Source organism: Pygoscelis adeliae, unplaced genomic scaffold (assembly GCF_000699105.1).
Source record: "Pygoscelis adeliae isolate BGI_AS28 unplaced genomic scaffold, ASM69910v1 Scaffold363, whole genome shotgun sequence".
In the NCBI taxonomy this organism is placed as follows: domain Eukaryota; kingdom Metazoa; phylum Chordata; class Aves; order Sphenisciformes; family Spheniscidae; genus Pygoscelis; species Pygoscelis adeliae.
The window spans coordinates 76692-88702 of NW_008824474.1; the positions used below are offsets into that span (position 1 = coordinate 76692).

Genomic DNA, 12011 nt, shown 5'->3' on the forward strand with positions numbered 1-12011 from the left:
AAATACATTAGCACTTTATAACCCTTAAATATTTTTGTAGCAAAATATTCTGGCTCAATACCAAGTTCTTTTTTTCCAAGACGAATGTAAATTATGAGATTCACAGAAAGATGAAAATTGACATTAAAGCATCTGAGTTACCCATAATGTTTAGGGAAATGCTTTATTTATAAAGCAAATTGAGGGGGCAAGAGTGAGTCTCTTCCTTACCCACGGAACATAAGGGACCAACTGGACAACCTGGGCTCTTGCCCCTCAGGGCAGGTGCAGGATCTGTGTAGCAAGGTCCCAGTTTGAAGTCCGGCAGAACTGAGTGCTTGTGGTTGGCGTGATTTGTCCCTCAACAGAGGGAGCAACAGAACAGGATTTATGTTGTGGGTTTGTTTTTGTTGTTTTTTTTTTTACACTAGGTTGTTAATTTTCTGCCAGCTCTGTTCCTTGAGTGAGTTTGCCCAGGATCAGGTGAGCAAAACTGGCAGAGGCCAGGAAGGAAAAGGGAGGGGGTTGAGGCAAAACCTGTTTACAACCACTTAAACTGCTATAGAAGCACACCCTGTGTGAGGCAAGGAAAGCACCTAGCAGTAGAGGACAGGTGGTGTACCTTCCCTCAGCTATGAAGAAGCAGGTGACTTTCAACCCACAGTCCCTTTTCTTTGTCTCTTGCTATAATTGTTTCTGCACGTACAACCCGGTATGGAGTAGGGCTGTGGAACTTCCTCTTCGTGATGCTTTCCTTTCTGCTAAGATGTGTTTTCTGGGGAAATAGGTTTGCAAACCTTCTAGTAAATTAAAGGTTTTTGAAATTTAGCATTTGTGTTTCTCCGTAGGTATTTTTTTATAGTCTGTTCTTGTGCTACAGACTCATTGAAAATACAGGGGAAATCACCTTTTGAATGTTTCATGGAAAAATCTATTCTCAGTATACTAGGAGAAGTTTCTGGTTGTCTGCTAGTATACTTGGGGAGTTCAGACTACAGGCAAGTGCTGTGCATAGTTTTCCCAGTCGTAGCACAGTATTCCATCGGAGGCTTCCTTTAAATTCTGGGAGCCTGTCCTGTATGTGCAATAGAGTTTCAAAACTGAAATGTTTGCTCCAGTCTTCCCCACATTAATTCCATACCTCTCTCACATGATGTGGTAGTACAGGCAGAACGCGTTCTTTGCCTCTTCCCTGTGCTACTTGGTATGCAAAGGCAGCACTGAAATCGATGCAAGGCTTCAAGTGAGGACATATTAAGTGCTATATATTGAAAATGGTGCCTGTTGAGAAGTTTGTTTATGAAGAACATTTCAAAGCCAAACGGGAAATGTATGGAAAATTCCTGCAACAAAGTTTTTCTTTCAATGGCAAGGAAAATGAATTTTGACAAGTCTTCTGTGTGCAAGAAATATTTTCTCCTCATATTTCTGTACCAAGGAGAGATTATTTACTAATGGACCATATAAGTTGAGAGGTAAAAGTATCTACATCACTTTTTTTGTGGACCCTACAGATAAACTGGCAGAATATTAATCCAAATCAAATTGCTCTATATTGAGTTCCTAGAGGGGATCCTATGTTAAACAGTAGCTTAATTCTGTGCTTGCCTCATAAATCACCTTACAAATACTGCTCTGAGCTATGCAGTTCATCTCGCACGCTGTAAATTTTCCTGAACTTCTATAGCAACCAAGACCACTGTGTGAGAGGGATTGTAGTCTCAGTTATACCACAAAAAGGGGAGGGGCGGGGGGTGCAGGCATGCTACCTTGGAGGAACACTGGGTTGAAGGATTGCTCTGGGCTCAGCGTCAGTCTTGCTTGAGATGAAGGCCAAAAACTTAATAAGTTTCTGCTTCCTGTGGCATATGTGAGAGGAATCCCTCCTGTGTGGTCTTTGGTGATCTCTTGGGTTTAAGGTACTATCTTGCTTCAAAGAACAAAAGGTTTAAGTAGATGTTGAAGGAAAGTCACTCTGAGGGGAAGAAAAAAAAATCTTAGCTTTTTCTTCAACTACCCTTCTGCCTTGGTAGTATGTGCTCAAGAGTAACAGAGCAAGAAGAAACACATCCCATGCACCACCTGAATCTATACACAAATGCTAACTGGCTGAGTCTTGTCTTTTTTGTTTTTTTCTTTTTTTCTTGTGGAAGCAATGGTAAGATCTGGAGTACCTTGTTAGTTGGGTTGCATTTACTAGTTTAGGGAGGCAGGGGGAGAAATCCCCATAGGAATACAGAAACAAAATGCCATTTTACCTCTTTGGTAAGATCTTTGCTTTACTCATGCACAGATGAAGGTACAGTTCTTGTGACCTCTCAGACTGGGCATTGGACTCGTAACACAGATAATAATGCAGACTAATAGTACAGGATGAACCCTAGTTGTTCCCTGAAGTTCTGCCTTTAATTATAATGATGTTCCCAGGACAACCACTGAATGAAGCCAGTAGCTAAGTTCACTGTTTTATTAAGGACGACTCACTATTTTCACTTTCCCCTACCAACTGTGATTTTGCCTTAAGTGTTTTTTAAACTCTGCTTAAAAGCCAAAAGGATGTTTTGCAGTCCTTTTCCAGCAAGTACTATGTTGGTGATGAAATCATGCAGGCTTGCCATTTGAGTCTGTGTGTGTCTATACGCATCTGTGGTAGTCGTTCAACCAGGCAACTTGGCTTACAAGCAAGGCACTGTGAGAGGGGAAGCAAAATAGAGGTTTAGCTTGGCAAACTCTGCTTTTCTTTCAGCGTAGGATTTTTTTTTTTTTTAAAGAAATCGCTAGCCCGCCAAATCCATATACTGGGAAAAATCTAGAGCAGTGTTTCCTGACCTTTCTGTTACTGGCTCTCGCCCTGCCTTGTGTCAAACACAGCTAGCACTGACTCTGCAATTTCTCTGGAGCCAAAACAGGTCAGGCAAAGCTTGGACTCCAAGTTACACAAAAATGGCTTTTTAAGTTACAAACGAAACAAATCAAGGGGCCTTATATGTGGCCCCCCAAGCCTATAATTCAGACCCCTCACCCCTTCAGTCAGTATCATGTCTCACACACCCTGTATTGACCGTCCTCATTCTCTCCGGATGCTGAGGATAAAAATCAACTTGTTTTATCAGATTCGAGAAGGTTACCCCTTGTCATCCTATCCTCTTCTCCACACTTAGTGTTTAGGTTAATCTGTCCCCACCTGCACGAGTCCTCCCCTGAAGGTACATTCCTACCTGGCCCGTAGCAATCTACCCTCACAGCACTCTGTGCTTGCCCTTTCAGGGTGCACATACTGCTATGTGAAGTACTCCTTCAGCTTCTTGTACCTCCTCTGTCATTCTTTCAGCAGTACAAGGTGAAAAAAATGTGTCCATTTGTCTAGTGCTTAGTGAGTTTTTGCTTTTCCTTTCAGCCTGTAATTACAGTAAAGATGTGAATGTTCTGCAGTGCCTATTTTAGAATAATTCTCTCTTCTCCCTTACTTGTAAAATTGATTTAGATTTTATTGAAGAACTGAAATGTTGAATTTAATGAGTGCAGTTAGTCACATTTTCTTTGCTTGGTAAGCCTTTGAAATGGGCCAGGCATTCTGAGATGAACTTTTGACAAATGTTCTTTCTATCCCAGATTTGGATTTGCAGCTTACTCCTAGCGGAGAAGTCACAAAACAGATTGGAGAGGCCCTGCCTGTGTCATGCACGATTTCTTCTAGTAGAAATGCAACTGTGTTTTGGATAAAGGTCAGTAATTAATCTACTTCACACTTCATCCGAGTGTTCACCTCTTCATGTTACTGCTGCTACTTCAGTGTTTTGGAAGGAAGAAAGGAAGTCATTCATTGGGCTTTTTAAAGGATATTGTTAAAATGAGTCTTACACATATTGCTAAAATGAGAGCTACTGACTCAAGTTAATGACTGAAAATCAGCTACTATAATTATCAGCTCAGTTTTCAAATGGAGAAAAGTAAAGCCTACTGTAAAACAAATACAGCTTTTTTGAAATGGTCTATAGAAGGCCCTTTGAGAATCGGATCCCTCTAAGAAGGAAAGCCCATTTGGAGGAATTTGCATTCATTAATCACTTTTTCAGAGGCAAGCTTGGTCATGGGTCCAATAAACGTAATAAAAGGGCAAGGCAGGTTGAGAGATCGGATGTTAGCATCTGGTGTTCAGTGGCTGGTGAAAAAGGTAGCTTTCATAGATCGTGGGTTTAAATTAAACCTATACGGCTGGAAACTAAAAATAATGATACCTGGTGGTTGTTTCGTAGCATACGTTGGTCTCATAAGCCTGGTTTCCTAGAGGAGAGCTTCTGTGTCTCAAACAGCTTGTACCACTCGTGTTTTTGTCTAGCCCACTGGAAAAGCTCAGAACTAACAATTGATCACATCTATGCCCTTGATTTGAAAGCGAAGTTGTTCAAGAAGGAGGGAGGTGGCTTTTATAAACCTCCAGTAGTTTCCACTTTTCATGCTGTTATGTTGCTGTCGGCTATTAAAATGTGGTTATTAATGGGGGAACACTTTAAGAGTGAGGCTCTAATCTACCAAAGCATGTGAAAAATTCTGTTGATAGTAGTCACATTTGTAATTTAGAAGTTAATGTATTCTGAGTTAGAATTCAGAGATTAACTCCTTACTTTATCAGGACAATACCAGAATGCAAACAAGTCCATCATTTTCAAGTCTTCAGTATCAAGATGCTGGAAACTACATCTGCGAAACTACTCTACAGGAGGTTGAAGGGTTAAAGAAAAGAAAGACACTTAAACTTATTGTGGAAGGTAAGGGAGCAGATAGCTATGATTATTAATTGTCCTTTTCAAACAAAACGGTTAACTGTAATATTGTTCTTGTAGGAAAACCTCAAATCAAAATGACAAAGAAAACCAACACAAATAAAATGTCTAAAACAATTGTCTGCCATGTGGAAGGTTTCCCCAAACCAGCAGTGCAATGGACAGTTACCGGTAGTGGAAGCATCATAAATAAAGCAAGTATCTTTCTTATTACTTTATTCACCAAAAGATAGTGCATAGGAGATGCGATTTAAAGCCAAGGAACATTTTCCAGGCAGTGAGATTGAAGAAACTAAGTCTATTTCATTTCTCTAAGAGAAGGTTAAGTGGTAGCTGTAGCTACATGGTACTTACATGGATGATTTCTGATGATAAAGGTCTTTTGAATAGAGCAGGTGGAGGCACAGAAGATCCACTGGCTACAAGCCAAAGCTGGAAGGAAGAAGAAAAGGTTACAAATGAAATATGCATTTTTAAGTGAGGGCACTTAGTCATTTTATCTGGGTAATGTGGTGATTTTGCCATTGCATAAAGAATTTACAAATAATGATGGAACTATAGAACTTACATTAGAAAGCAAATGGGTACTTGATGTAGGCATTAACTGGGTGAGATGTAATGAAATGTGGCAAGTACGAGTCAGAAAATACAGTCAATATAGTTCCTTATGGGCTTTGCAGTTTTTGTCCTAATTTTTATAGTTGTTTTTGTGTGGTTATACTTGTTGTTTCTCACTGGAAACAGAACTGTAATGCAGTCATCCTGGGGGAGAAATAAGGAGTACCCATACGCAGCAGGAAGAATATCTGGAAAATAAGCAAACTGAAGTATTTTCATATTGATTACGAAATCACATGCAAAGCATTGCCACATTTTGCCTTAGCAGGAAAAATAAATGAGACAATACAAGCAGTCAGAGACTGCAAGTACAATGCACAGCGCTCCTGTAGATTTCATTACTCCATTAGGTTTTGCTTTAGTCCTACAGAAATTATGTATAGCTGTCAAAATTTGTCCATTTACTTGAAGTTATGGGGCAGGAATTGTCTTGAAGCTATGTAAATGATTGAAAAGAATTTTTGCGGGACATTGTATTAATCTAAGAATGATGTACAGCAAATTTAAGGAACAACTTCGCTCACAGTACAGATACTGCAGATACCACTAAATACATGTATCTTGGCAAAATAATGCTTAGTGTGGAAACAACTTGGAATGCCAGAAAGTGGAAAACGTACAGTGATTATTTTCCTTATAAAGACATAAATGAAAAACAGCAAGAAAGAAATGAAAACTTGGAAGTTTGGTTTTGGGTTTTCTTTAAGAATTTTGCCACTTGGAATATTTTTTAAATAGTCAAAAGAAACAATAGCAAATACAGGATGTGGTGAACTTTCTCCAAAATGCCTCTTCATCAGTGGTCTTACAGTGCACACTACACCAAATGTAACTATAACTGGATATCTTGGCCAAAGTGTTTTCTGCAAATATTCACATTACCATTTAATAAAATAATGCATTATTTCTATTGTTACTGTTTGGTAAACTGAAATATTAGTTGAAAGTTATTTCTCTCTGAACACTTTCAGTGTGTAATACAGGTAATGCATGTATTGTTCTTTGCATTTTTCAAGGATACTAATCTTCATTTTTTATCTTTTCAGACAGAGGAAACCAAATATGTTAATGGAAAATTTTCCAGTAAAATTGTAATTGCTCCTGAGGAGAATGTGACTTTAACTTGCATTGCAGAAAATCAGCTAGAAAGGACTGTGACCTCCCTGAATGTCTCTGCTAGTGAGTGTTTTCTAAAGACCATTTCCTTAAAGCTGTAGTTTCACATAAAATACCCACACTTCACACTCACATGAAGAGTTAGGTCTGCATAGTAATGTTGATACTAAGATATTTAACCTTTTTGTCTTGAGTCAAGCAATTGTCAATCCAGTCTGGATCAGTAGTACATAAAATTTATTGATAGCTTTCTGGATGAAGTCACTTAGTCTTCATGATTTTCTTGGCTAGCTATCTCATGTATACAATCTCTTATTTACTTTTGGAAATAATATTACAAAATAATATTACAACATAATAGTACAAAAATATTGCAAAATAATACATTATTTACGAAGGCAAAACTCTTTTATTTGTTACTAAATTAACATCTTGATTCAGAACAGAAATTGGCCATACTGGGCTTAAATCAAATGTCACTTTTCAATGATGAAAGGTGGTGAGAAGCTACAGTTTGTGGAAGGGTAGCACAGAAATACTCAGAAATATTTCTGAGATTAATATTACAGGTTTTGAATGAGATTCTTCAATTGGCTATATTATAGTTACAAAGGAAAGACTTCTGCTTCAAGGTTAATTACCTTGTTGTTTGGCAAACACTGCATTAAGTTTCAGTGTTTCTGTCATTGCTGTAAATAGGCAATTAAAGGTGATGTTCAGGTATAATACATTTTGTCTTTAATTTTATCAATTTTCATTTCAGTAAGTATTCCAGAATACGATGAGCCAGAGGATAGAAATGGTACGTATGGTTTTCTATCTCCACAACCCTTTCTGTTGATTGTCTCAGTTCCAGACCTATGTAGTGTCACTGAACAATTTCCACAGTCCCTCAATGTTGGACTTGATTTGAAATAGCTAGTGCCATGATTGGCTAAGAATCTGAACTTCTTGAAGCTTTAAATGTGGTTTTAAGAACAATGCCTACTTTTTTTTTTAATTTTTACTTTCTTGTTTCTGATGGAAATTCTTTAGAAATGGTATAATGCTTTACTTTATCATAGGTCCTCTCATTAACTTTTGTTCTTTGCTTCAGATGACAATAGCGAAAAGGTTAATGACCAGGCAAAGCTAATAGTGGGGATTGTAGTCGGTCTTCTGCTGGCTGCACTGGTTGCAGGTGTTGTCTACTGGCTCTATGTGAAGAAATCAAAGTAAGAATTTATGGAAAACCTTATACTAAATTGAAAAAAAAAATTCATAAGCGGAAATGTATGTTTACCTGTTTTCCTTCCTGCAGCATTCCAGTAATCTGAGTGGGGAAAAGTTGTGACAGTAGGTGCATTTAATAGAGAAAGGAAACCTGGTACCTCTGATCAGCTTGTGCTAATGCTTAACAGGACACATCTCCTGGAGGCGGGACTCCAAGACTTTTCATAGATCATCACCTGTAATGAGGTTCTGTTTCCTGACAGCCAAGTCTGTGCTGATTCTTGCATTTACATATAGTGCCTGCTACTTAATTGTGGGACGCTACCTCTGTGTGGCTTTACTGGTACTAGAAACCTGTCTTCTAAGTTAGGTAGCTCGTTTGCTTTAAAAACGGAATACGTTACAGAGTAAGTCTTAACCCATCTCAGGGAGAAGAGAGATCCTTAATTCATTTGTTCATATATACTTCGAGATCTCTTAAGTAAAATTGGTAAAGATAGACCTTGTGTTGCTGAAAAACTAGAAGCTATCGTCCAAATCAATACTTTTTAGCCATCCTAGGCATAGTACAGGATTTGCCAGTGAGTCCTGCCTGCTTTCGAGTTTCTTTATTATCACACAGGCTCACTTTAGAAAATAAACTGGATGATCTCAAGAAGTGACCATGTTTCTCTATCCTTTTAAAGATGGCCATGACTGTATGCCATTTGGCCTTATCCGCATACGTTTGTCTCCAGGGAGAACTGAGGGCAGGCTTGCTCTCTGAAGGGTTCCTTACAGCTGCTTCTTAACAGGGAAGATTAAGGTAGTTGTGCACAACATGCACAAATCAGTACAGGTATAGAAGCAATCTTAAAGTTCAGTTGTTCTTCCTATGACCTTTCATTAAAATTAGGTCAAATGAGATCTAATATATACCAGTGGGATTTTACTATGAACAACTGTGTTTTCATTGATGTGAAAGTACAACAAGGAATTCTCCATCTGCTTGCAAATACTCTTTTTTGAATAATACATAAGGATTTTACTCCAGCCATACCTTAGCAGGTTTTGGAAGTTTTCCAAATAAAGAATTGCTATAAATTACCCAAGCACAGAACCACATTCAGATATTATACAGGAATAAAAAAATACTTTTTGCAAAGCTTACGCTTCTTTCAGTAGAGATTAAAAAGTACTAATAACATTGAGCTCCTCCTCCCACACTTTGCTCCTAGTGTAATAATGTCTAGGATCGTTTTCTTTTGCCTTTCCTTTTGAATGTGAGAATGTGGAATCATGAAACTGTGATTCACTGGTTTGGGTTTCTTTGGAAGAGGTGGTTTGGGTATAAGGAGGGCAGAGAAGGTGACGTATCTTTTTTTGTACCATTATGTAGTGTGGGGAGAGCTAACAAGCATCTCAGAATGTAGCATGTCCTTTGCTGAGATGAGTTTATGACTTAAGATAACTTTTTCAGCTTCAAAGATAGGATACAGCGTGTTTTAAATGGACAACACTACTTTTCCCTGTGCTCAACTTCTCTTCTACAAGCTTAGAGTAAAAATTAGAGCTAGAATTGATTAGGCAGGTTCACTGGGAACAAAATAAAAATCCCTTTATAGTTAAATAATAGTCTTTATATTTGATACATGGTTGCTGGCTTCTGAAACCCTTAATTGATGCGTCGTCACTGACAATTGCCTGTTCTCAGCATGTATTTAATTTGATCTGTTGTTATCCTCCCTGCTTTCTGCACGCCATACTTGCAAGAGCAACAGTGTCAGTACCTATTCTGACAAAGTTTTCAGCACGAATTCTTGCCTAGAAATCAAAGTAGACCTTGCAAAAAGCACGTTACACCTTTAGACACAGCGTGTGTCTAATCACAACCCCTCCATCTCCATACAGGCCAACAGTGTAGTAGTTATTTTTTGAACCCACCCTTGAACAGTAACTCACCTAATCTCTATCCCCAAAGTGACGCCAAAGGAAAGTCTGAGAAGGCAGCAGCACAGAACTTTCCAAGTCTGCCGAGGCAAGAAAAACATTACTTTCTTTTCATTATTGGTGTTGTGGTTTGTATAATCTTCTATTGTCTTGTCATCCGCACTAAGTAGGAATTATACTTGTAGCCTTGGAATATATTCACAATAAATCACTTACATAGTTATTCACTGCCTCAGCGCCACTTGATGCAAAAGCTGATTATTGCCACATATTCTTTTCACTATGAATATTATCCCATAAATCAGGGACTCATCTGTATTCCACATCCTGCAACCAGCCCCCTCTTGAATAAAGAGTTGAGGCTACCTACCCCAGCATGCTATGTTTCTCCTTCATCTGAGCAGAAGGCCAAAGACTTGTTTTCTACAGATTTCTCCTTTTTCCAAAAAGGATATTTTAAACTAATTTGCACCGAACAGAATATAACTTAGCACTTCAGAATCTTTCTAAAATTTTTGTGTTAGACCTCAGTCAAGAGATTCTAGGACACCCATCTTCAGTAAATCCTTCACATATGGCATTTTCACCTTGCCAGAAACAGCCAAGAGTACAGCACAAATTAAAGGTTTAGAAAGAAAATAATGCACCTGGCACCCTGTATCCCTGTTCTCTAGGCACGGAAGTTTTGCGTGTGGATTGGATCTTTGTCCCATTTTTGCTCCTTGGGTTTGGAGGTGCACAAATCTCAAGGCACATAAGGCTAGATCAAGGTTAAAGTGGTTTAAAATGCAGTGAGTGAAAATTCAGCTGGGCAAATTGAAGCACAGCAGCAGTCTTAAGATTGCTCATACTCAGAGCACACCAAACTCTTGAAAATTCTTCTTAGGTCAGAGTAATCAAGAATGTTACTAGTATCTCTGAAACTGAACACTGGAAGTGTAACAATTCTGCTTTTCTGATACTTTATTGGAAACTAGTTTATGAATCCAAACGTGGCAAGCCAAATACGTAGGAAACTTGCTGTAGGTTTTGAACAAGACTCAGCATTTGTATTGGTTTTCGTGCAATTCCCTTCCCGAGAAAAGACAAAGTTACAAACATCTCTGAAAGCGTCAGTTCATGTCACAAAACCTTCTGTAAAAGTGGCACAAATTAAAAAATGGCCACTTGTTTCTTGATGACTGGAATATTTTTCTGATATCTCTGCCTTTTTTCCTACTGATGGACATTTGAAAATAATTAGTGGACGGCAAGATTGGGGTAGATAGAAAGAGGTTGCAAATAATCCAGATTTGGATGTATAAGACTGTTAGCTCCTAGAAAATATTTTGCAAAAGTGCAGCTGAGTGTCTAACATGCCTTTCAAAAGTAATGCAAACTTTAATGAAATTTGTGGCTCTTGCTTCAGCACCCAGAACTACACCTATGAGTATTCTCTTACCTGTCATTATCACAAGCTTGGGTAACAAGAACAAAAGAGCACTGCAGATTTTTTTCCTTAAAGAGTATTGAGGGTGAGGCCTAGACTTGTGAGATTAAAAGAAATCAGGAATTAAAACCCAACAACAATTTTTGAGTCATCTATATGCAGTCTATATTTACTCTACAGCAGGCACAACAATTGAGGTAGAAAATGGTCTTTATATTAAAAACAATGCTATGAACAATATCTAAACAAAATCCATGAAAATAACAGCCCCTCAGCACGCACACACTCTCCAAAGAAAACTATAAACCTCACTTTGGTACTACTTACAGAGAGATTTTGATTAGGATTCCCTGAGGATAATTATGTTCCTGAAGAGCAGGCATAGATAAATGTAAAATATGAGTCATAATTTTAGCAAGCGCTCAGAATGATCCATGTTTTACAAATTAATTAAAAAAAAAAAAAAAAAAACAGTTGAGACACATAAGTAAACTCATATTCATACAACCCACTTCTCATTCTTCGGAACAATATGGCCAGAGCATGCTAAGGTGTGGGCTTTGTTTCTGGAGCTGTAGATAATGTTAAAGTGTGTGAGATGGCCTGGGCAAAGTGGGCTGTCTTGCCCTTTTCAGCAAATCCTCTGGAATGTTTCCACCCATCCGGACCGTGTTGCCCAGCTGCTCAGATATCATCAGGAAGTCGCTCTTGTGTTGCAAGTGGAGCAAGCTTGACAGTAGAATCATAGAATAGTTTGGGTTGGAAGGGACCTCTCAAGGTCATCTAGTCCACCCCCCCTGCCGTGGGCAGGGACATCTTCAACTAGATCAGCTTGCTGATCCAACCTGACCTTGAATGTTTCCAGGGATGGGGCATCCACCACCTCTCTGGGCAACCTCTTCCAGTGTTTCACCACCACCCTCAGCGCAAAAAATTTCTTCCTT

General features: G+C 38.6%; 1 protein-coding gene across 1 annotated transcript in view; it reads left to right on the forward strand.

The window, feature by feature from the left end:
* The window catches only part of ALCAM (activated leukocyte cell adhesion molecule), a 38411-nt gene that overhangs the window by 18078 nt on the left and 8322 nt on the right, over window positions 1–12011 (forward strand). Inside the window, exons 8-13 of the mRNA XM_009321369.1 lie at window positions 3592–3704; window positions 4613–4748; window positions 4824–4957; window positions 6428–6560; window positions 7261–7299; window positions 7594–7711. Of these exons, the coding sequence (XP_009319644.1) occupies window positions 3592–3704; window positions 4613–4748; window positions 4824–4957; window positions 6428–6560; window positions 7261–7299; window positions 7594–7711 (673 nt within the window). The remainder of the gene's footprint in view (window positions 1–3591; window positions 3705–4612; window positions 4749–4823; window positions 4958–6427; window positions 6561–7260; window positions 7300–7593; window positions 7712–12011) is intronic.